General features: G+C 42.9%; 6 protein-coding genes across 7 annotated transcripts; 2 read left to right on the top strand and 4 right to left on the bottom strand.

Annotated features, from left to right (window-relative positions):
- Positions 1 to 3,588: 3,588 nt before the first annotated feature.
- Bcerg3 lies at positions 3,589 to 6,061 on the bottom strand. Its single transcript, XM_001549088.2, has 2 exons — positions 5,229 to 6,061; positions 3,589 to 5,153 (listed from the first exon to the last, which is right to left on the bottom strand). Exons 1-2 carry the CDS (start codon positions 5,486 to 5,488, stop codon positions 4,367 to 4,369), a joined length of 1,047 nt encoding a protein of 348 aa, XP_001549138.1. The 5' UTR covers positions 5,489 to 6,061; the 3' UTR covers positions 3,589 to 4,366.
- A 3,948-nt stretch (positions 6,062 to 10,009) lies between these two features.
- On the top strand, positions 10,010 to 13,343 carry Bctup1. The gene is made up of 5 exons (XM_001549089.2): positions 10,010 to 11,001; positions 11,139 to 11,220; positions 11,273 to 12,164; positions 12,213 to 12,683; positions 12,737 to 13,343. The coding sequence occupies exons 1-5, from the start codon at positions 10,875 to 10,877 to the stop codon at positions 12,959 to 12,961; spliced, it is 1,797 nt and encodes a 598-aa protein (XP_001549139.1). The 5' UTR covers positions 10,010 to 10,874; the 3' UTR covers positions 12,962 to 13,343.
- A 44-nt stretch (positions 13,344 to 13,387) lies between these two features.
- On the bottom strand, positions 13,388 to 14,753 carry BCIN_16g04700 (hypothetical protein). The gene has a single exon (XM_024698188.1). The coding sequence runs from the start codon at positions 14,586 to 14,588 to the stop codon at positions 14,016 to 14,018; it is 573 nt and encodes a 190-aa protein (XP_024554005.1). The 5' UTR covers positions 14,589 to 14,753; the 3' UTR covers positions 13,388 to 14,015.
- A 3,106-nt stretch (positions 14,754 to 17,859) lies between these two features.
- On the bottom strand, positions 17,860 to 19,568 carry BCIN_16g04690 (hypothetical protein). Its single transcript, XM_001549092.2, has 3 exons — positions 19,167 to 19,568; positions 18,587 to 19,053; positions 17,860 to 18,527 (listed from the first exon to the last, which is right to left on the bottom strand). The coding sequence occupies exons 1-3, from the start codon at positions 19,239 to 19,241 to the stop codon at positions 18,197 to 18,199; spliced, it is 873 nt and encodes a 290-aa protein (XP_001549142.1). The 5' UTR covers positions 19,242 to 19,568; the 3' UTR covers positions 17,860 to 18,196.
- Positions 19,569 to 19,726: 158 nt separating this feature from the next.
- Positions 19,727 to 22,088, bottom strand: BCIN_16g04680 (hypothetical protein). Of its 2 annotated transcripts, XM_024698187.1 has the most exons (3): positions 21,067 to 22,088; positions 20,295 to 20,944; positions 19,727 to 20,246 (listed from the first exon to the last, which is right to left on the bottom strand). In XM_024698187.1, exons 1-3 carry the CDS (start codon positions 21,380 to 21,382, stop codon positions 20,178 to 20,180), a joined length of 1,035 nt encoding a protein of 344 aa, XP_024554004.1. In that variant the 5' UTR covers positions 21,383 to 22,088; the 3' UTR covers positions 19,727 to 20,177. The 2 variants fall into 2 exon arrangements, with proteins under 2 accessions (XP_024554004.1, XP_001549143.1); XM_001549093.2 differs by having other exon boundaries at positions 19,727 to 20,944.
- A 216-nt stretch (positions 22,089 to 22,304) lies between these two features.
- Positions 22,305 to 25,022, top strand: Bcnop4. The gene is made up of 2 exons (XM_001549094.2): positions 22,305 to 24,613; positions 24,669 to 25,022. The coding sequence occupies exons 1-2, from the start codon at positions 22,389 to 22,391 to the stop codon at positions 24,826 to 24,828; spliced, it is 2,385 nt and encodes a 794-aa protein (XP_001549144.1). The 5' UTR covers positions 22,305 to 22,388; the 3' UTR covers positions 24,829 to 25,022.
- The last annotated feature ends 411 nt before the right edge of the window (positions 25,023 to 25,433 follow it).

The raw sequence follows: 25,433 nt of genomic DNA, 5'->3' as shown, positions 1-25,433 counted from the left end.
GAAAATATCTGAATGGTGGGCTAAGAAGATAAAGGGGGAGAAGATGACATTGGGGAAGAAAATTCCTGTTGCATTGGCTGTAGGAGGGGTCATTGGGGTTGTTGTGGATGAGAAGATTAGGGAGAAATTGTTGAGAAGGGGAAAGGGGGGTAAAGGAGGAGATGGAGATGGGGGTGATTTGGGTGGTATGCCGGCTCTTGTTATGGGACCTAGGAATAAGACATGGCAGGATGATATTGTTTTTCAATTCGAGGACGCTGTGGGATTTATCTAATGTCGAGTTTCTCGGATGGAATTTTGATTTCTAGAATTAAGGGAGAGGGGAGTATTTTGTCGCTTGTCTTTCGCCTATCGTCTTCCGTTTACAGTATTATCCACCGTCTATAATCGTTCCATCTGCCATCTCAAATCTACAAATTTCAAAGAAAAACAACCACCCGAACCGATCAGTCAATTAATCGCTCCATCCAAAAACAAAAATCGGAAATTTCAATCGAATAGTTCTCCGTACTTGCCCTAGGATCTTAGTGCCGGCATAGTACGAAAATTCTCCGGTACAAGTTTTTCTTTCGATACGCATCATCTTCTTCTCTTTCTTATTAAACACGGAATTATAATACTCTACATCGATCACTACTATCATATCTACTACATCGGTTTCGCCTATAATCAAATCACCACTTCATATCATATCGACATTATTACAATTGCAATCTACTACTATCAACACTTCAACTTTATATTATATAAACCTCACATACACATACACACATACACACATACACCACATCCATCCAGCCATCTCAACCCAACCATTTCTTCCAAGAATAAAAGAAAGAAAAAATGCCACCATCACTCCTCCTCCGCAAAACAATCAATACCCTCATTTGTCTCGACCAAGTCCTCCTTCACCGTCCACCACCTCCATCCCATCTCGCTCATCTAGCTACTCGTTCATCGTCGACCAATCCAATAAATAGGATGAGAGTATGGTGATGGAAGAAAACACCTATGCAGAGAACTTAGGCTGTGGTTGATATTCCGTTGCTTTTGGGAGTGGGTTTGTTGATGAGTGTTGAGGCGAGGGATATGTTGAGGGTGTTGAGGGTATCGAAAGAGGGAGAGAGGGAGAGAGATGAGGAAATTTAGATGATGGAGGAGAAACTGAACGAGCAAGAGTCGAATGAGGTTGAGTAATTATTCGATGAAGGGAGAGTGGAAGGAGGTTTATATTCAGCTGGATTCTTCATACATATGGTTGGAAGATTAACAAGGTGCTCGGCATTTCCATATAAACGCATCAGATGGGTATTCATACAACTAGCCAGGGCGTTTGGGATCCTCAATAGTCGCTATCCCGCTCATCTAAACTATGGAGTTAGAAACTCAATTTCGAGTTTCTACAGCTAGGAGGGTATAGGAAAGATAGGACGGGATAGGATGGATAGGGATGGATATCATCTACAGGATTCTCTTGGATTGGCTTGGAATAGGATTGGAAGTGGAAGTGGAACTGGAGTTGGGTTTTGGATTTGGATACATGATATATGACATAACTCTATCTAGAAATTATCAAGGGTTGAGAATCGTAGAACTTCTAAGTCATTAATGCCTAGGGATTTTAATGGAAGTATGTTTTATAGATATAGATTATCAAATTGGAGTTTGGAAGGAAGTGCTAGGTGGGATACTATTAGGAATTAATATATTGTCATCTCATCTCTTAGAATCATATGTAAATATAAGAATATCAACTTCACTTTTGTATATTATATCTTCTAATATAATATCTACCTATAAACCCACTTCCCTAAATACCCTTGGAAAGACTTTCAAAAAAGAAAAAATCTACACATGTATATATCCATTTCTTGATTCACTCTTTTAGGATTTCGTTTTCTATACCGCTCTCTAAGTGTGTGAGCATGAAGTCTCCTTTTTTAAATTCCTCTTATTTCTCTTCCAAACGAGCACCTCCAGACTTCAACCTCCATTATCCAATCCACTCATCATACAGCTATAACCCTCACACAAACCACACACAAACCTCACTCGTATCTTACAAACCCTCCCAAGTACTCACCCGCCCATCTACTTACCTCACACATCCAAAACACTTCCATCAGAAATCAAACTCCTCGTATATATACATACATGACTAAACTCTAGAACAGGAACATAACAGAACAAAGCAAATAAAATTGAACTTCTCTCGATTTATTTATTTATTCATTCATTCATTATGTAATCTATTCACTGTCTCTTCCTCCCATCTTTCCTCTCATATATTTTCCCAGCATTAGATACATAAATAATAAATATATGAAAATTCATCATTTTCTCCCCCCCCCCCCCCAAAAAAACAAACCCCAAAACAGATTCCCCAAAAATCTCCTCTCATAATCACCATCTCTCCCCCCACTTCCTTTTCCTCCTCTCCTTTATTTCTCGTTTACTCACAGATTCAATACTCAATACTCAATACTCAAAAATGCCATTCTGACATCTAGGATTTATTCTTGAATGTAAATCTGAACTTGAACTTGAATTTTAGATTTAGATTTAGATTTAGATTTTAATTATTCCAGAACTTGATTCGCTTCATTGTCTTCCCTCTCATTCCTACCACCCTATCTCATTCGCTCTCACAACACAAAAATAACCACTACAGATCACATACTAATCCAATCCAATCCATAAATAAAACTTTTTCTCCCCTAGAAAAACATATATTTCAAAATAATACCTATATACACACACAAGGAACTCACAATAGAAATTAGACAATATAATACTATCTGTTTATCTATCTATCTATCTATTCGTCTTTCTCTTCTCATTCTCACCCATCCTCTCCTCTCCTCTCCTCTCTTATCTTCACTTATTCTCCCCTCCCCTACTCTCCCCTATTCCCCCTTCCCGCTTCTATTCTCCTCCCCCCTACCCTTTCTTCTCACTTTTCTAACCCTTCTCTCCTATCCTATCCTGTCCTCCTTTTATTTTTTCTCTTAATCTTTTTTATTTTTATTTTTTCTATGTTAATCTTTCTTTATTCTCATTTATTATTCCCCTTTTTACTCTCCTCTATTACCTACTTCCACTCCCATTTCTATTCTACCTCCCCTTACCCTTTCTCTTCACTTGTTCAACCCTACTCCCCCTCTCCTCTCCTCTCCTCATCCTCGTCTATTCTCCTCCCCCCTAATCTCCTGCTCCTCCTCCTCCTCTCCCTCCCCCCTCCTCCTCTCCCTCCCCCCTCCTCCTCTCCCTCCCCCCTCCTCTTCTCCCCCCCCCCTCCTCTTCTCCCTCCCCAACCTCAATCCCAATAACCAACTAAGCAACCACCCACCCACCCAGGAACCAATCCACAACCAGCTAATCCCTAATCCCTAATCCCTAATCCCTAGCCAAGTAACCAGCCAAGTAACCAGCTAGATATATACCAAGGTTACCTATACAGCAAGAAAATATCCAAAGGATACATCCAATATCTACATCCAATACCAACACAATACACATCTAAAAAGTTATATCAAAAATACATACATACACACATATACACACACATATAAATATAAATATAAATATTGTTATTAATAAATAAACCCCTCTTCCAAAAAAGATATTCATTATCTCGTCCATCTCATCCATCTTTATATACCTAATTATCCTATCTTTACACACCCTTTCATCTTTACACCTATACATCTTTACACAGCCATCTCATCTTTACACATCCCATCCATCTCATTCATATTTATTATACACACTCATCCATCTCTAAGCCCCCCCTCCATCCCGTCCTATCCTATCCCATCCATTCCATCCCATCCAAGTAAATAAACAGACATGTATAACAAACTACAACCAAAAACACAACCAAAAACCATACACCACAAAGCACAAAGCACATACAAAAACCAAGTCAAACCAAAAAAATTCAAATCATGAAATTAAATAAACAAAGTAAAATAAAATAAAGTAAAGTAAAGCACACAAGTGATCCAACAAACAGAAAAGATGAGGTGAAGTAAATAGGATAGATACATAATTCTTATCTCTATCCATTTTTTACCACCTACCCTCATCCCGCTCATCACCTATCCCCCCATCATCTAACCACCCACATTAATATATCTACCATAATTCTTAACAACTAAACGCCTTCATATGCAAATCATTTCCATCCATCCATCCATCCATCCATTATTTTCAAACCAACATGAATCTACATCAAAAATGCTATTTCATGTCATACCATGCAATATATACAATCACTGCACCTCCTTCTGTTCCCATTCCTCTCCCACCCACTCAAAAAACCACTTGACATATGTACATGTCTTTCCAATCCTCCAAATTTCAACTAATTCATCTTCTTCTCCACACCACCACCATAAACTCTGTCATCTTCTCCTTCCGCCTCCAAAACCTGCTTCTCCATTTCCGCAACTTGTCTCTCCCACTCCTTTTGCCCCATCTTACTTTCCCTCCTGAAAAGTTCCTCATTTGGTTTTCTATAACTACCTCCCAATCTATCCCAAAGTGTTGTATATTGACCGTAATTATAATTGAAGTAAAGATGATGCATCGTATGACAGGCGGCTCCATTCAAAATCGGACTGTTGGCCACATATTCTCCATCATGAATAAACACCGTCCAGACTTGTACGAAGAAGAAGAGACCTAGGTATGCGAATTTCTGAAGTGGGAAGATGAAGGGAAAGACGTGGTAAGGGAGAGATTGCATCCAGCCATCTACGGGATGAAATGCAATTGAAGCGTAAGGAGTGGGCATAATCCATTTGTGATGTGGTTTATGAAGTGTCTTGTATACGGAAGGATGATGGAGACCGCGATGAATGAAATAGACGAAACAATCTGTGAAGAGGAGGAAAAGTGGAAATTGGAACCAGTTGTACCACATACCCGGTCCTTCAGATGTAAGATCGTATAGTTTTGAATAGCCTCTCACTTCTGCGAGGAAGAAGGGTGTAGTGAGAATGGACATTAAAGGCATCGAGTTACACGCTTGAGAAATTTCCATGCGGATTTGATTTTTGAGGAATTTGGGATGTTGAAAGGTAGTTTTGTCGAAGACGAATAAGTACGAGAGGGTAGAGATTGTGAAGTAAATGGCTGCACCTGCGATCCTATTTTTGAATGTCAATTAGCATTTTTTCCACTTTCGGTACATCTTGGATCGCATTGAGAGTGAATGGACCTACCAAGTAATCAGGAACAGTGAGAAAGCTTGTCGAAAGATATTATCTCTATCCCATTGACTCGTATAAGCGGCATCTGTGGGTTCAAACTGAAGAAAAGAATTCGAGGGATGGTATTGCCATGTTGAAGCCGTTTTCGGATCGAGGGTTGTGCCATTGATTTGTTCTCCAATGGCATTCAACAGTATAGGTTTTGCGGGCAAGAGGGCGGAGTAGAAATGATCGAAGAAGTATTTGTCGGTCACTTCCAATGCGATATCCATGATGATTTCTGAATGTCTGCGACGCAGAGATGTTTTGGTGAAGAGACAATGATCGGTTGATGGAGAAGGAGAAGTATATCGACTTCGTGAGGGATTCGAAAAGGGGAAAGATGTAGGGAAAATAGGAAGCCAAATGAATGGATTCTATCTATCCTTTCTTTTTTGTTGAGTAAGTTGGTGTTGTTGTTGTAATCACCTAGGTCGTAGGCAAATTACAGCAATCTTGTAAGGGTTGAAAGGTAAAAGAAAGACTTGGTGGATGTATCACCAGCGAGCGAGATATCAAAGGTATTAAAGAGCTCAAGGGAAAGAGAAAGAGAAAGAGAAAGAGAAAGAGAAAGAAAAAGGAGAGTGGCGGTATGTTTTAATTTGAATTCGAATTGTTGATGCGACCATCGGAAGTTTTGGAGGAGAAATGCGAATGCGAATGAGAATGAGAATGAGAATGAGAATGAGAATGGGATATGGACTGTGGACTGTGGACTGTGATATCTACTAGGGACATGCCATACTAGGTATGGTAGTATGACAGTAGGGTAATAGAGTAGGTATAATTCACCTCTTTTTTTTCTCTAATCGGAAGACTAGTGGACCCTTTTTTTATATCTTCCTTATATATTTACCTAACTAGTACGCGTCGCGACTGTGTATACGTGATATAAAATACAAAATATAAAATATAAAAATATAAAAATATAAAAATCTAAAATTGCTCCGATCCGATCTGATACGACTGACCACTACTCATAGATTCTAGGATTTTATCACAATTGACTAATAGAATTTCTTCTAGGAAATAATCTCAATCTCAATCAAGACTAAAAAAAAAAAAAGATCTTCCTCTTTCCCTCTCTCTCCCTCCCTCCCTCTCTCCCTAGTTAGACAATAAGGGGTTTGAAAAACAAGACCCAGAATCCCCCAAGCTAAAATCGAATCGAGAAGTTATCGACACAGTCTAGTGAAGTGAACATCGATCAAACACCGCACGAATCAAAAGACACATCTCGAATCCGACAGTTATTCCATCTGATAAAAATCCGCTCCCTGCTGTTCTCAACCTTGTCATGGATGGCCACCCACTAGACAGACTAGGGACTCTCGCTCTTCTCCATCTCAAAACCCACCCCTAGAATCTCTTACGAGAATCTTTCGTTTCCGGCTCGTCGGATGGGGGGGGGGGGGCATGGTTCTGGTCATTCGATTTGCGTCTGAAAGTATCAACCATCGCACCAAGTAGCAGCTCATTCTCCGTACGAGTACAGATCCCGCGCTCCTTTCCTTTCCCTGCATGGAGCTGGTAGCGAACGGGCTAGATGAAATGGAGAAATGCCCGATGGAAGACCGGAAGTTGTGATTACGATGAGGAGAATCACATCATGAGGAATCCTTTGCTTGGTCGGCACCTGGCTGGCCCCGGTGTCGAGGGTTGTAGGAGCATCCATCCATCTATCGTCGTACTATCTACGAAGCTTCTCTACTCCCTACCGAAATACAGGATACGAACGGCTTCTCTGTTTTCCGAATCGCGTAAATCAGCTCACTCTTTTTCCTTCTCACTTCATTCAGATGGATCGACCTCTCGACCAGGGACGTACCAGGTAATGCCTGACGCCGTCGGATATTTTCTCTCAGCACACCATCTCATTGGTGCATCGGTATATTGTCACAGCTTATCTCCGTCTGTATGCGATTGTACCTGCTTTTGGAGGAGGGAGGGAGGGAGAAGGTTGGGGATGTTTCTTGGTGTCATAAGTATGTAAGTACGTATGGGTCAGAGTGGAAGAGGTGGAAAAGATCTAATCTTATCTTTGGTTCATCAGTATATATTTTAATTTATTCTTTGGTAGATCTATTTGATTTATCTGGGTTTCTTTCGTAGGTAGTTACGAAAGGGTATTGGGTGGAACGATATAAGATAGAATGATATCCGTCAAGATGAGATGGAAGTGAAGAAACTTGATCTAGCTTAGGTATGGCTTGTATATATGTAACTCTGATCGGTTTTTATATCAAATTCTCGTCGCTATTGTTTCATGGCTAATGGGTCAATGATTACCATGCTTTGAGTAATTCATTAAGTATTCTCAGGTGATGACAGGTGTGCCTCTCATCCTCTCTCTACTAAAAGTAATTTTAGAGGAAGAGTAAAGGAAATTATACCACTCGACTATTGCCATCATCTTTCCACCTCTCCACCTTGCCTACATCTGGGAATAGCTTCATATAGAGAGGCCGAGTATCTAGCATTTCTTATCCGTATTGTATTGTTCTTGTCACGTGTTGGTACATGAAAATATTAAGAACCTGCCGAGAGTTCTACTTCGAAGCATAAAGAGAGAGAGACATTTATTGAATGTCAAAAATAACTCATGTCAGATAGAAATCCACTCCGATCCATCACAATTCTGTTTCTTCCTCCGAACTTCTAGAAACACCTTCTTTTCCCAGACCCTTAGAATCGAGGCATCGAAAATTCAAATCCCGAGCCCCTATTTCTTACCCACTCGTGCCACTGTGCCACTGTGCCACTGTACAATACAGAGCAAAAGTTGCCACTCACATGTTCTTTCCCCACCTTCATCATCTGTCCTCCCGGAACCGTAACCGGCATTTTCGGTTCAGAAATTGATCCGGGGCCTCCAGCATAAATGTTTTGATGGCGCAAGAGATTATCCCGTCCGAAAGGTCACACACATGTTTCTCTTCCCGATCATTGATACAATCCCGAGTGAATAGGCAGGGTATGTCACGTGAGAAAATATTAGATGTGATATCAATGTACAAACAAGTGGTTGAAGTTTTCTCTGGTGAATATACGCATTCAAAATCATGGCCTTTGGTTTAAACTTCCAAAAGCTTACGGGTAACGATTTCTTGTAATGGTGTATTGGCGTGCGTTTGTTGACAAAGCTTGATCATAAAGCGGCAAATTGAGTGGACGGTAGTAAGAAAACTAGGAATTCCTTCGCAGAGTCGTTGGCCAAAGTCAATTCAATGGAGTCTCTAGAACGTGGCGGGAGACGATGTTCTCTAGTATCATCTCTAGCTTACCTGTGATGAGAAGGACAAGTTTGTGATGAAACGGGCAACATCTTCCCCTCTGCATATCCCGTACCTACCTACAGTGGCGTCTTGTTGCTTTCAAGGATTGTTTGTACCCCGTTGAGCATGATGTGTGAAAGCCAACGCCTGTATATGCATGCATGGGGAAAAAGATACTTCATCATTCAGCCCACCTAGTGCCGTAGTAAACATGCAAGCAATTGAAGCCTACTTTGTACGTATCGTATGGTACGCTGATGGGTGATATACGGAGGGTTTGGTTGCATGTGGCCAGCTGTAATACTGCAGAGTAATCACGCAAAATGAATAGAGTCTATCAATCCTCGGCTCTGAGTCAGATTTATACAAACGCATCATGAAGAATTGGTTAGGGATGCCGACGGGCAGGTCGATGTTGAGATATCAGGTGTTGTTCTGGCCTGTCCGATATGAAGCATTCGGCGAGGACGATAGGCCCATTTGATTTTCATTATGAATTGAATGTTGCTTCACAAGTACTCGCTCTAGACCTGCACAGTCAGTGTGCAGTAGTTTGTTAGACAGATTCCATGGGAAGAACGACTTTGAGATCCGATTCGGGACTTTAAGCTTCTCATTGTTATTTCGACATCGTAGCATGTATTATTTTTAATCATTCTACCTGGCCCTCACGCGTGTCACCTACCTGCGAGCCTGCCAGTCCAGTCGACCTAGCTGGGTCTCTGTTCGCTTATTTTCGGAAGGCGCATGCTTTTTTTCAACGCATCCACTTCCTTCCCTAGTCACAATCCTTGGATTCACATTTCACCAGGATTTCATGACGGGCTAAACAAGGATCAGCAAAGGTGAGACAAGGTTTAAATTGTGGCAACTTGTGGGTTAGGTGAGTTTGTGGTTTGTGTGCGTTTGATCACATGATGCATGCCTTCTTGATCCTTTCCCGGGTTTGGATTGGTTTGGATTCGTTTGCTGGATGAAACTCTACGATGGGTGTGTTGAGGAAGACGAGAGAGGAGAGGAGAGGAGAGAGGAGGGGAGAGGGGGAAAACAGAAAAAGCTTGGATTCCTTTCCCTTCAGCCCGGACTAATAGAGTCGCAGAAGAGAAAGAAAGTCTTGCGTATACTAATATTGTAAACGCCCTTCACCTTGCCATCGCCATTCACACTGACATTCCCATTGCGCTTACCATCACCACCACCACCACCATCACCGTCACCATCACCATTCTCCCCCTCCTAACGCCAACTTCACTTCCTAGGTCACACCATTTTGTCTGTGGTGCAGACTATCTTGTGTAGAGAGACTACTACCGCATCTAGTTTGCGTGGATTGGCTTTGCTTTGATCTGATCTGATCTAATCCTCTTTTTTTCTTCTTCGCCCTCTCCTAGTGCCGACAGAGAGCAAAGACTAGATCGATATCTACCTAGCTAGCCCTTTGGACCACCTTTTCTTCTACACCTCGACCGGGACACAATCTGAAGTGCGAACCGAAAGAAAAGATTCATTCACCTCTTTTTGGACCTCCACTTCTTTCCTCTTTAGTACACAACATACATAACATCCAAACCATACAAGCCATCCATCCATCCAAGCCATCCATCCATCCATATACATCCATTCATATACATCCATTCTTATTATACATCCATTCATCCATCCACCCACCCACACAAACCTTACCTCTCCCATCTCCCATCTCCCATCTCCCATCTCCCATCTCACATATCACTCCAACCTCCAACCTCAATTAGTAAAATCCACATCCACATCCGCACCCGCACCCTCACACCCTCACCCTCGCCCTCGCCCTCACCCTCACCCTCACCCACTTCAACATCAACAACAACATCATTCGTATTCCTTTTCTCATCCAAACATCATCAGCGTGGGTCAGCCAATAACTTCACCCAATTCAATCGTTATCAATTCATCTCTTCGTTACCCTATTTTTTTTGCGAATTGCCGAATGCAATTAATAGCTTTTCAACTTAGCATTCACTTGGCACCATTGGAATAGGTGGTGTTGCGACAGATTGTAAGACCTAGGTAAATAAAAAAAAAGTTGCAAACGCGCATTTCCACACTTCAATCACAGCCTCAAACTATAAGCAAACTGTTGCGCACAATCAAAAGTAAGCATGTCACCCATCTTATCTCCCCTCATCTTCTCTTCTCTCGCATCTCTTGTTTTCTCGCCTTGGCGCGACGCACGGAAAGAGATCGTGATGTTCCCTCTGAAGAAAGCTGCAATTGTGCCTCTTCCAATCTGAGTTTGCTGACCATCTAAAGGCACGTCACCCAAAACAATCTCGAAATCGCATCAAAGGTCGATCAATATACAATGTCTATGTACAACCATCGCGGTTTGGGTCCTGCCCCAGGTACCGCTCGATTGAATGAATTGTTGGATGGCATTCGCGCCGAATTTGATACACAACAACGAGCAAGTGGGGAATATGAACATAATAGTGAGTCGCACATCACGACGCTGGGGGAGACGATGGGGATGGTGAATGGCAGGATACGGATGAAATTCTTGGGATTCTCCGCCTTGTTGTCGTCATGATCTAATATCCGGCGCGATGCTAATGTTATGTCTCCTTAGTTGCACAACAAATACAAGAGATGCAAATGGTTAGAGACAAGGTCTATCAAATGGAACAACAACAACTGCTCTTGAAGCAAAAGTAGGGTTATGGATTCATCCAAGAGAAGGCTAATTTTGCTAACATCCAAAAGATATGATGATGAAATTCAGCGCCTCCGTCACGAACTCGACGCCAGAGGAGGCGCTTCTCGTCCACCTGCCATAGGTGGCCCTCCACAACATGCTCCATCTCAAGCACCACCAGCAATCGGACATGGCCCAAGTAATCTTTTTGGAGGTATAATGGCTGGTCAAGCAGCTCAAGGAGGTCCAGGTTTGGCTCCTCCGCCACAACAACAAGATGCGCAAGGTCCACTTCCACCACACGCAATGCCTCAACCACAACCAACTCTTCAAGGTCCTCCACCAAATCAACAAGGTCCTTTCCAAGGTGGCTACCCTCCACAAGGTCCTCCACAAAATGGTCCATATGGCGCTCAGCCTCCTCAATCAACCGCGTCTCCAGGTCCCGGTAAAGGAGGCCCACGACAAAACCGTGGCCCAGGCGGCCCAGCAACTCCTCAAATGCCACAACAGTTGCCATACAATAACGATCCTAGACAATCACCACAAGTCGGTCACCCATTAGCTGGTATCGCCCGTGGACCTCAATACCCTGTCGGCAATGTGGGAAACGCTTTGGCAGAATTGGACCTTGAACGATTACCACCACAATTTAAGAAAGTAGAGGCCGATTGGTTCGCAATTTTCAACCCAGATGTGCCAAAGATTCTTGATGTTGATCTTGTTCATACGCTCATTCACGAATCCGTGGTTTGCTGTGTACGTTTCAGTCATGATGGAAAATTTGTCGCAACGGGTTGCAACAGATCTGCTCAAATCTACGATGTTGTCAGTGGAAATAAAGTTTGCGTTCTTCAAGATGATTCTGTAGACTCCGTTGGAGATCTTTACATTAGAAGTGTTTGCTTTAGTCCAGATGGAAGATATCTCGCTACTGGTGCAGAGGATAAACTTATCCGGGTATGTTTTCCCCTCTTTTAAGATATTGCACGTGCTAACTATAAATAGGTTTGGGATATTGCTTCACGAACGATTAGAAATACCTTCTCAGGACACGAACAAGATATTTATTCATTGGATTTCGCTCGTGATGGCCGTACCATTGCTTCCGGAAGTGGTGATCGAACTGTTCGTCTTTGGGATATTGAAGCTAGTCAAAATATTTTGACTCTTAGCATTGAGGATGGCGTTACAACTGTCGCCATCTCACCCGATACTAAGTATGTCGCTGCCGGATCTCTTGATAAGAGTGTCCGTGTTTGGGATGCTGCTACTGGTTACTTGGTAGAGAGACTTGAAGGTCCAGATGGTCACAAGGACAGTGTTTATTCCGTTGCATTCGCACCAAATGGAAAAGACCTTGTCTCTGGAAGTTTGGATAAAACCATCAAGATGTGGGAACTTGTCGCCCCAAGAGGTGGTCACCCAAATACAGGTCCAAAGGGTGGAAGATGTTTACGAACATTTGAAGGACACAAGGTGAGTTAACATTCAATTTTATGTTCAATCTCCATGCTAACAAAATTTGATAGGACTTTGTTCTTTCCGTTGCTCTTACTCCAGATGGAGCTTGGGTTCTTTCCGGATCAAAGGATAGAGGTGTTCAATTCTGGGATCCAAGAACTGGTAACACTCAACTTATGTTACAAGGTCATAAGAATTCTGTTATTTCAGTGGCACCAAGTCCTTCAGGAGGTTCTTTCGCTACTGGTTCGGGTGATATGAGAGCGAGAATCTGGAGTTACAAGAACATCTGATAGCTTTGTTTATGTAATGAAAGACTTGCGCTGGGAATGAAAGTAAGAAAAAAAAAGAAAGAAATTGAAGAGGATAGAAGAAGAAAAACAATAACGTGGTATTGTATCATACCAAAGGCGAGGCGATCAATGGCGTACTTGGTATGTTGAACCTGGTGGATATGGATTCTAATTGACTCTTTATTCATTGAGAAGTTTTATATTGGCAAGCTCATGAGGGACTGAAATGACAATCTATTTCCGATGGAGGTTTCTCATTTGGATGTTGGGGATGCGATGCATGCATGGGTTTCGTTTGTCTTATAGGGGCTTTCTGATGGGAAGGGGAGGGAGAAATGAAATATTTGATATGATAGATCAATGAGATGTAATTTTTTTTCCAAAATCTATCTCGATTATCTGTGTAATGTGAACATGATGATGTAATGTATTGTGATGTCAGGTATTATATTGAGTACTCTTTATAGCCATTTGCTATTTGAATGACGCTCCGCTGGCCCTCCGGGGGCCACTGCCGTGGAGGCAGAGTAGCATATGCTGGGTAGATCAAGATGACAAAGTAACAATTCACCGTTCAAAATTTCCCATCATCAAAATGCCACACACAACTCCCTCAAATTCTTCTCGGTCATCGAGTCATCTCCCTCTTCCTCTACATTTTCCAACGCAAGCTCATAAATGACTTTGTGGGCTCGTCTCACCTCCTCCCAGTGCTCAATGGATACTCATCCGTCGGAATCCACAAACAGAAGTTGCATCAGCATCTGTTTGAGCTCCTGTGCGCGCTCAAATGCTCGGTGTTGTTTCTGATGTCTTGCAAGCTCCTCGGGGATGGCAACGTACGGATATTTGCCCGCTAAATCTATATTCTCCCACTTCGAGCTGAGATGGAGAAATTCTTGTCGGATCGCCGCGGCACTATTAAGCTGGGAAGTGTGTCTGAGTGTTGGAATGGTCGGGTGAGTAACACATCGAGGGATCGCGATACCCGCATCTTCTTGGGAGTGGAATTCTGCATGCAGATTTCGTACGTCTGGATACAGTAGGAAGCTAGCTACCTTTTTGTGTTCTGTCTTGTTCGGATGAAGGAGGCTCGGGACTGGGATGCTCTGATTCGGATGAGGTTTTGGGAGCCCGAGCGAAGTCTGCCATGTCGCTGGTATAGATGAAGGCAGGTTCGGTGGAGCTCGATTGCTGGTCTATGACACGTGTGAGCGAAGTTGGGTCTTCGTCTGGAATACATATGTTCTGGGTGTGTAAGTCTGCGTGGAGTAGAGTTGGCGCCGAAGCATTTGCGATTTGTGGTTGCGCGATCATGGCTTGAAGTATACCCTGAACCGAATTTAGGAGATTGCGGTGCTCGTTGACGGTGCCGAAATAGGATGGTCGTGATGACGTGATGGGGGAGGAGGTAGATGGAAGTTTGGAGTGTTCGTTGACTACTACGCCTGACGCGTAGCCGCGAGATCTTTCCCTTTGGAGGCTCGTCAGAATCATCGATCATAAGACGTGCCGGAATTTCACATCCAAGGACCAGCAGAACCGCAAACCACTTTTCCCATTTCCGATCCATCAACACCACAATCCCAATACACAGTCGAACAATGCGATCCAATACAAAACCCATCACGAAGAGGAATCTTCACTTCCGATCCCAATGGCTCATTCTCAAGATAATCACTTCCATATGCCGGGAATTCCAGCGCCGGCTGATTGCTGCATCGCCATGCAGATCGCCTGCACACATTTCCGATACTGACTCCTGGACATGCTGGGCCCGCGTTCCGTTCCCGTAGTGGCGCGCCGGCGATATGGTGCACGATGATGTATTCGCTGCCGATGGGATTCGTGGGGTCAGCTGACCAGGCGAGAATGCGAGGTACGCGCGGGGATCGAGGTGCGTTTTCTCACCCGATGAAGCAGTTAACCAAATCAAATCAAATTAAATCGCTAGAGCGGGAGCGGGAGTCCATCGACACCGCGCGAAAGAGTTGGAAATAACACAGTATAGACACACATATCACATACTATGCATATTCGACCGTAGCAACCTCAGAGTCCGTCGTCAAGCCCTGCGGGACGGCTAACGCGCCACCACGCGCATTCCATCACTCGAGAAAAGGACAGAAACTCTATTGAAGCCGCCCTCTTTCTTCTCGTAGCGAACGATGTGCCTGCTCTCGGGACTCAGGGCGAGGATTCTCTTGCACGGTTCCGAGAGGTTGGGGGTGGTGTGTTGGGAGGTACGTTGCCATGTGTTGCGGTGTAGCCAGCGGTCGCTGGTGTAGGTGTAGGTGTAGGTGTAGGTGTAGGTGTAGGTGTATGGGTAGAGGGCTTGATGGGTGGGATGTGGTTAGCGAGGGAGTATGAATGGAATGGGATGGTTGTTATGTGTTTATTTACTTATTTACGGTCTTGAGATAGTTGGGGTTTGGATTTGCGGGATGCGGTTGGGGTTGGGGTTGGGGCTGAGGGAAGATATGGATCTAGATCTATATCTATATCTATATCTATATCCATGGGAGATGGATATGGCGTGTGGTAGTAATCTGGGGGATATTGATCTCGAGAAGGATAATGATGATTGGGTTGAATGAATGAATGAATGAATGAATGAATGCATGCACGTGGGAGATAAAAAGCACGCGGGTTGAAGGGCACTGCAAAAGATGAACGGCTATTGTATGACTGATGTACGTACCCATATATTCAGATGTCTCACTCACGCACGCTCGTGATCACACGCACATGGGATATCAATATGTACATACACACAAATGATACTCATCTGGGCAGAATCTCCACCTCAATTTAGCATTTGACTAGATTCCTCATATCAATACCAGTCAGCTATCTATCACTCAACCCTGAAAAGGGTATGTGCAAAAACAACCCCAAGCCACATCTCAGCACGATTTCTACGTATATTGAACGGCTACCCACAGAGATGCTCTCTCCCGCATCGGTAATAATATCAAATCGAATTCTAGGCCGAATTTTACTTCTTTCCGCACGAAACGCTTTTCGCTTCTGAATGCGGTTCTATTCTAACCTTGTCATTATATGGTTCCTTCTCATTTCAGTAGATGACAGAGGAGGAGTAAAATAGTGTTTTCTCCTACCAAGTAAGGTATCGTAGCACTTCGTGTTTGACGAGGAGCTGTACGGCATGCAGTATACATAAATTTAAAACGGTAAATAGTTCGAGGTGAAATATCCAAACGGCTCCGTATCTATTCTTCACACAGGTTAAGGTTCAGTCTGAGTCTATACTTTTTGGCAGGAGATGAAATGGGCTGGCATAAATGAGTATGTGGCGATTCCACAATATAAGATTACTGATTAAAGTAAGTAGGAATTTACGTATTAAAAAACACTCTTGTACAAACGATTTTGCAATGAATTACAACTATTCCCCGAGTTGAAGATCGTCAACGACTCGCTATTCTCCCCACCAAACTATAGATGCTTAAAGTACTAATCTAATGAACATAGATTCGATTTCTTATTTTTTCCAAACAGATCTCTTTCGGAAAGACAAAACAGTTTCGATGGGAAAGAGCAATGTCTTTTTTTATTATTTTTATTTTTTTATCTCCAGCAGCAACAACACCACTACCAGAGAATAGTAGTATCTTTCTATCCCTGTGAACAGTCATTCTCATAGAGTGTGATAACAATACCATAGATGAAAAGCGCACCAAATAGTTTTGTCGCCAGCAACATACCACCACGATGAAAGGACAATGTCTTTCTCTCCCTGCAAATAGCCACTCTCAGAAGAGAATAATAATTATTGCAATTGTGTAGATTTATACGAAAAAGGAGAGCTCTAAATAAGCGTCTTTATGCCTTGTCAGCTATTGTACTGACAACTTTCAACAATCATAATGCTATAATTGAGTAGTGAGCCGAATATGTTTATCACTAGCAATACACGCCGCTACTATGGAAGGACAGTGGGTTTTATTGTCAGCAATACACACACCACAACCGTGAAAGGACAATGTCTTTTGTCATCAGTAAGACACACACCACCACCACCACCACCACCACCATGGAAGGACAGTGTCTTTATCGCCAGCAGCAACAAACTGCCACTATGGAAGGACAATGTCTTCTGTCATCAGTAAGACACACACCACCACCAGCATAAAAGGATAATAGCTTTGTTTTTTGAAACGAGGTTGCAAAAGGAAAATGCCTTTTGAACGTGTTGGCGGAAACTAAAGAAAGCCAGTGTCTTTCTACTCTAGCTAAGCGCGGCGGTAGCAATCATGAAGAGACGAAGAGGTTAACAATAGTCATATAGGGGCATTGTCCTTTCATCATTGAATTTGAGTTGTTGATGATGAGCGGATGTAGTTTCTTTCGATCTTCTGAATGAAGAATGCCGATAATGATCATTTCGGCTCCAACGGGGAGGCAAATAGTAAGATAATAAATATCTCCCAGTTTCAATAGCTTCAACAAGGATGCAGACAACAAAACAATATCGCTCAACTCCAACAGGGAGAAAGGAACCCATATCCACATCGTATCTCTCCTCAAACCTTCATTCAACTGCCTCGCCATTTATAGTTATCGACAGAAGACTGAAATGGTCTCATGTGCCCGGGAGTTGCATGTGGTCGATCTGGAGAAGACAGGAGAGAAGTTGAATGCAGGTTCCAGAAAACGAGAGCTTTGTTTTCTTTTGTGCTGAAGGACTGTAGACATCTACTTTCACATATTAAAGTTTATGTATTCCCTGGGCTTGAGTAGTCATAAAAGTATATACATGGGTTTTGTGTAGATAATTTTAACTTCTCATTTCATCTTGGGATTATGACATAACAGGGAGTGAAAGACACTAGTCTCCTCAATATCTTGCGCATACCACATGTCTCGTCATCTTTTGATTGCTTTCTGAGTTCAAAACAGTGTACATTATGCATGAAAAAATCTTATAGAATAAAAGATATGTACTCAAACAGATTTGTACATGCTGAAATTGATATCGTTACAATAAGTACTATGTTCCGACCCCAAAATAGCCATTAACCAGCCGTTCACCAAAGTTTTATAGTACAAATTTCATTTCCCTTCCCATTCATTCATACAAAGAAATCCTTCAACCTAATACAAAGATAGCTTCGACTTAGATCAAGAACCGGATTCCCTGGTTTTCCATGCCTCCTACATTCCATTTCATCCCTCATCCATTCATATGTGCAACTTATATTGTTTGCATATTTACTCAGAAACGACCTTTGTCTTGATTCTTGAGCCGCCGCTCTTAACACGTCTTGCAGAAGGACGGTTGATGTGGTGGTCTGGGATCCAGCTCTCGTCATAAGCTTGTTGAGCCAAAGATTGAGTTGTAACAGCTGGTCCATCAGCACCAATAACAGAGACTTGATCCTTGACATCGACTGCCTTCTTGCTTCCTCCGGAAGAACGCTTGGCGCGCTCGCCACCTTTTCCACCTTTGCGAGTTTGAGGGAAGAGAGATTCGATCCAGGTTCTGTAAACGAAGTAGAGAGTACCACCGGTGACTGCGAGGAGGAAGAGATAGAGGAAGATGCTATTGTGATGTTAGTTTAATTCGTTTCCCGAAACTTGGACTGCGGAGAAAACACTTACATTTGAGGATCGAAAATGCTAGTAGCAGCTTCAACAACAGCAACAGTCTCATTATAAGCCTGAATTTGGTAGACACCACCCTTTTGACTGGCCACAACCGCGAGAATGTTCAATCTCAAATCTTGGGGATTCAAATCGGTAGTGAAAGTATATGTCAAACTTTCTGCCTCACCAGGCTGAATCTCAACATCATATCTTGTTGAGGTCAAATTGCGCACAATGGCAGCACTCGGATGAGTTCCTTCTGGCAGAGTCTGAAGTGTAGACAAAGAGCCTCCAACAACAGCTACTTGAACAGGTTCAGCTTCATCATTTTGGAATGTAAGGAGGGCTCGAGAAGCATGGCCATTGACGAGTTTAACCCCAAAGATTTCAGCTTCAGGAAACGCAGCAAAGACTGAGACGGCGAGATTGGATGAGGGAGTTTCGAATCCTTCTGCGGCTGCTTCTGTACGTTGATCTTCAGTCTATTGATGAATATAAATTAGTATTTATTTTGGGTTCCAATGGTATTCTATAGCTCCCGATAGCTATTTGTAGCTTATGACAGCTGTCATTAACTGGGAAACATCAAACTTACACTTTCTGGTGCAGCAAAAACGCTGACAGCACGAAGTGCGAGAAGAGCAAGAGTAGTGAACTTGTAGGAAACCATGATGAGCAGATCAATTGAATGAATTGATAGAAGAGAAGGTAAAGAGGGAGTGTTGAAGTAAAAGGTGGTCGGATCGTGTTATGACGAATTTATGTCCCAGCTTCTAGAAATGTGTTCTCGGCAACTAGCGTGTAAATTGTTGCCATTACTCGGGAATCCCAGTAGCTGCAGCAAGTAGACCATTTGTGGGATGAAGTCATGGAAAATAAAAAAGACGACATTTATTTGTTCGAGTGTTCGTCCAATAGATTGACTGTAGTAATTAATATTCGCTGACAGATTTTGAGATGTTGAAGAAGAGGAAATCTTTTATGAATCACCATCACCATGGGCCAACGAAAGCAGGCAATTAGACAGATTGGTAAAACTAATAAGCAGCAGATAGACAAACATATCATATTAGAAGTCGTCCATGTCCTACAGAGCACACAAAGCTAACGTCGTCACATCATCAACAGTCAATCACTCGGAGCAAACAAAGTTTTTGATCATTTTTTCATTATTTTGCTGGCTGGGTCCGTAAATACGTGATGCCCAATACTATCCATGCCATGCATGCATTGGCTATTACCAGTTTTTCCCAGTCCAGTAGTCATCAAAAACTCTTCGAGGCAAAATGTCCTCAAAAAGTGCGCTATCATCAAATGAAGGCTTCTCGTAAGAAAGCACCGCCGTTCTCTATCATACACAGACCGGAAGGGTTATGGCTTGTTCTGTAAGCCGTATTTCTAACCAACGTTATGTTCTGAGAGCTCATTCTCGAGAGCAGTTTGATCATTCGACCTCTTATAGGGAATGATCTACAATAGTGGCAGTATATAAAAGCGTGTAAATCCATGAGCAACGAGTCAGCGAGCTAAAAAAAAAAAAACACGCGTGAGTTTTTTTTTGTTAAGGTCAACAAGGTTGAAGTCAAGACAATTTCTCTCGTCAAGTTCAAGCACCAACCATTCCAGGTCCGTAGCTTTGACGCATCGGTCCTTGGAAACCGTGAGATGTTGGAGTCTTTCCTTTGTTAGCTTGCACATTTGATGGATATAGCACACTACCCACCTTCTTTGGTCGCTTTCGACCACCGGCTCTGTCATCGCCATCGCCGGTGGAATATCCACCATCATCGTCAACGTAACCCTCACCATAGCCTTCAAAACTTGAATCGCCATATGAGCGCTTCTTGGCGGTTCTTTTTGGACGTACGATATCTGCCGCGCCTCTATTCTGCTTTGGCACACCCATCGTACTTTGCGGCATTGACATTGGAGCTTTTGCCTTCGCAGGAATAGCCTTTAAGGGATCGTTGGCAATTTGGGAACTGATTTCTCCAAGAACTGATTGATTCCAACGTTCTTTTGGAACGGGACCTTTAGCCATGGTTAAAGCCGTCTTGAGTTCAGGTAGTAAATCCTCAATTCCTCTACTGATTTCTTTTCCTTGTACATGAGCTTGATTCCATCCTTCTCTGGGCCCAATAGGTCCGTAGGGATCAATCAAAGAAGTTAGTGATCCAGGCTGATTAGGTTCTGGACCTTTAACTGCATCAAACTGGCCAGCGATACCCAGAGATTTTATGTATCCTTTGTAGGTTTTCCGAACTGTGTTCTTCTTCCCATCTGCTGTGACACGAGCAAGACTGGCCGCAATTCCGTTCAGGCCGAATCGATCGTATAAATCTTGTTGTACATTTAGATTCTGATGCTTATGAACTGTATGCCATTTCATGTTAACAAAATATTTCATATAAGTGGTGGACAAGTCATATAAGATGAATATGCTTGAGATTGTAACCACCAACAAGTTAGATCAACTAGAAAGAAGGAATTCTTACGAGTTCTGCAGAGAAGGTACTTTTTACCGACATCCTGATGGAGATCGTCAATACTAGGTCTGCTATCCTCGACATGAACTTTCTTCTGCTTTTGATCACCAAGATCTTCAAAATCTCTCTTGCGCTTGCTTAAAGGATCTATTGATTGAGACGTCTCGATGGCGGAATTGGCAGTTGACATGCTGCCGTTGATGCTGTGGGCTGGTGTCGGAAGTGAAGTATTTATTCGTGGAGAAACTGCGTTCTTTGAGGATATATCTGTAGAGCTTGGGGTATTGGAAGGACTTTGTGGTGTTTGTGGGAGATCAGAAGGCATTTCGGTAATAAGTTTGAATATTAAAGTAATCGAGGTTGTTGTAGAAAAGAAAAAAGGTGAATATGGTGGTAGAAGGATTGATTGTTGCGACTTCGGCCGTACTGAAAAGTTTATTCTTATCGAAAAGATTGTATAAGGGTATCAAAATGCGCCTCGAGTTTATTGGGAAGGAAAGAATGTAGAGTAATAATTGTACAGCGTATGGAGCGAGTGTCGAGGATAAAAGGAACTTGTTTTCGATCGGATTCTCGAGGCTCGAAGAAAGGCGAGAGGGAATGAAGGAGAAGGTGGATCGAGAGCGATTGTCGCAGAAACGGACCTACACCGCCGACGGCAGCGCTGAATCGACCTGTGCTCTTATTTCATGTAGGTCGTTGAAATCGTACGATCAATGCGATGTTGTTCTTCGTATAATCAACGCCGGTGATGTTGTTGTCGTTGATGGTGTTGAATTTCCTGCGTAGTTGGGCAGATCGTTCATGTGAGGTCAACAGGATTGGGAGGCGCCGCTTTGTCAATGAATTGGCCGAACAAAAGATTTAGCGCCACAGTCACGTGCAGATTAAACCGAGGTCAGCTTTTTCCTCTTTAATTGTGATATGAGTCTTATTATGCGTATGGGCGACTGTGAATAGATGGATAAATCGAACAGCTGTGCTTTTGTCCTCAAATATATAACATTTTGACAAGTTTTGGGGACAAGATCTAAAAAGAGTCAAATTGGTCCATCTAACTATGAAACTTGTTATTAAACACTCCCGTATGATTCCCAGCTCTTCTTTATTAGCCAGAATCGTTCAAACGCATTTTGAGTTGTTCCAGCCCCATTTTCCACTTGAACCAAGCACATGTGCGCTAGGCTAGATACAGATTAGCTCCAATGGAAATTGCCGGGTTTGTTGCTGATAGGAAATAATTTTTTGATATCGAGAAAATTCCCTATGAATGTATTTATGTTCGATATTTGAATCAAAAATCAACCACAAACATTAAATCATACAACACCATGTCTGAAGGACGAAAGAGACCATTCGACGACGATGTTGCCATTGAGGCAACATCCGAAGAAACCCAAACACATGCCTCGAAGAAACCTAGAAAAGAAACGAATGCGTCTGCCCGCCGTTCGTTGTTTGTTCGTTCTTTGCCTGCGACAGCTACAACCGCATCATTGACTGAATTATTTTCAGACAATTATCCTCTCAAGCATGCCACAGTTGTACTCGATCCCGTCACAAAACAATCAAAGGGTTATGGATTCGTTACATTTGCAGATGCAGAAGACGCTCAGAGAGCTTTGGATGAATTCAACGGCCAATCATTTCAAGGTCGTAAAATGAAAATTGAGATTGCTCAACCACGTTCCAGAGATGCGCCAGCCAAAGGTGGAGACGATGGGTTAAAAATGCCCAAGGAGAAAAATGCAATTGCTACGGAAGCTGCTGCTGTGAAGAAAGCCCGACAAGAGAAATTGGCAGAATCAAAAGCACCCCCCAAACTTATCATTCGAAATTTGCCATGGAGCGTCAAGACTCCCGACGAATTGGCTAAGCTCTTCATGGGGTTTGGAAAAGTCAAGTTCGCTACAATGCCCAAGGTCAAAGGAAAGGAAGCGGGGTTCGGATTTATTGTTATGCGGGGCAAGAAGAATGCAGAGAAAGCATTGGCTGCAATCAATGGACGTGAGATTGATGGCAGACAATTGGCTGTTGATTGGGCTGTTGAAAAGGATGTTTGGGAGAAGAAGAAGAATGAGGATGCAGGTATTAGTGAAGATGTGGAAATACCAAAGGCTGAACCCAAACAGCCGAAAGACAAGGCAGAGGACGACGATGTTGACGACGATGTCGCAAATTTTATGAAGAATTTTGGAGACCAGTTAGAGTCCGATGATGAGAGTGATCCCGAAGCAGATCAAGAGAATGAAGATGACATTAACGAGGACGAGGATGACGAGGACGACGATATTGAAAATGACGACGACTTTGAAGATATAGCTGACGATGAGGAGATTGAAGAAGAAAAGCCAAAGAAAGTTCTCATCACCGACAATTCAACAACACTTTTTATTCGCAATCTCCCTTTTACGACTCTCGACGCAACTCTAAAGGAACATTTTGAGCAATTTGGTCCTGTTAGATATGCTCGAGTGGTTATGGATAAGGCAACAGATCGTCCTAAGGGCACCGGGTTTGTTTGTTTTTATAACGTCGATGATGCTGAGTCTTGTTTCCGAAATTGCCCCAAGTACCAACCTACTGGCGCGAATGCAATTAAGAAGGGTGATACTCCACAAATCAAGCACTCCCTCCTGGAACCCGAGAACGCAGATTCAACAGGTGCTTATACCATCGAAGGAAGACTTCTCCAGATTTCCAAGGCTGTTGAGAAAGATCAAGCAGTGAAGCTTACAGAGGAGGGATCGCATTTCCGTGACAACCGCGACAAAGATAAACGAAAGCTTTACCTTCTCCAAGAAGGTACTGTCGCCAAGGGTACACCTCTCTACGATATACTCCCACCTTCTGAGGTAAAGATGCGCGAGGATAGTGCCATGCAAAGAAAGAAACTCATTCAAGGCAACCCGACTTTACATCTCAGTCTCACGCGTCTGGCCATACGTAATATACCCCGCAATATCGATTCGAAAGCCCTCAAAGCTCTAGCTCGTGAAGCTGTTGTTGGATTCGCTACAGATGTTAAAGCAGGACTACGTCAGCAACTTTCCAAGGAAGAAATCGCACGAGGAGGCGAGGAGATGCGCGAGGCTGAAAAGCAAAGAAAGGCCAAGGGGAAGGGTATCGTTCGACAAGCCAAAGTTGTGTTCGAGGGTAGAGAAGGCAAGAAAGTTAGCGAGGAGAGCGGAGCCGGAAAATCGAGAGGATATGGTTTTGTTGAATATTCGAGTCATAGATGGGCCCTCATGGGTTTAAGATGGTTAAACGGCCACGCACTCACCAACTCCCAAGGAAAGACACAAAGAATGATCGTAGAGTTTGCCATTGAGAACGCACAAGTAGTTTCGAGACGAAAAGAGCACGAAGAGAAAGCTCGCAATCGCTCAAAGGAAGTTACGGATAAGATTGCCAAGGGCGAAATCGTCAGCTCGAAGAAACTAGCAGGTAGAGATACACAAATGAAATCGATGAGAAAGGGTGGAAAGGGTATCAAGGGAGCTGGTAAAGGTGGGAAATTCGAAAAGGAAAAGAGTTTCGATAGAGTCGCTCTCAAGTAAGTCTACGTTCCCCTTTGCATAAAAAATTATGACGTATTAATCATCAAACAGGGGTAAACGAAAAGCAGAAGATGACGCATCTGAACAAAAGGATAGAAAGAAGCCAAGGAACGAAGCAACCGAAGGCGACGATGATAGCAAACAAAGAAAGAAGGCACAAATCATCCAAAAGAAGAGAATGATGAGGAGGAATAGGAAGGGTGGGGCTTAGCTGAGTGACATATGAAGGGATTGGAGGAGCGAAAGACGAGTTAGAAGGGAAAAGAGGGAGGAGAGGTTCATGGAATAGAATATAGTAGGGGGTGTGTTGTTGAAGAAGCGATCATTGTATTCGAGCTTAAGCTTGATTGTGTGCTTAATATGATACCTGCCTTGATGGCTGAAAAATAATTACTCTTTTTCCCATTCGAATCATACTTGCTACTCCTGAATCCACCAATAACACTATGCCCTACTCCTCAAAATCACGTGAAACTACCCCAAATTGAATAGCCGATGACTCCTTTTCATTGTTTCGAGGACACTCCCACTGGTGACCCTGCCCATCCATTTCCAGAAATATCTCTATACACAACCATGGAAATGATAATAATATTCATAATCAACGGCGGCGATGCGAAATCCTCTAAATTCGCGTCAATAGTGCCGATTTTCGCTTATTCTGAGGAAACGTTCATTCATAGTATTTATATCTAGTCATAAAGAGTTATGGAACTGAGTTCTAGAGGATATTTTGCAGTTATTTTTTTATTGTTTTAACTTGAATATCAAATGAAAACCACTTCCCTACACTGAATTGTTCATTAGGATTAAAAT

This window comes from Botrytis cinerea, chromosome 16, assembly GCF_000143535.2.
Source record: "Botrytis cinerea B05.10 chromosome 16, complete sequence".
NCBI classification, from domain to species: Eukaryota; Fungi; Ascomycota; class Leotiomycetes; order Helotiales; family Sclerotiniaceae; genus Botrytis; species Botrytis cinerea.
Note: the sequence above shows the minus strand (reverse complement) of the source record. Positions and strands in the feature narration are given on the sequence as shown.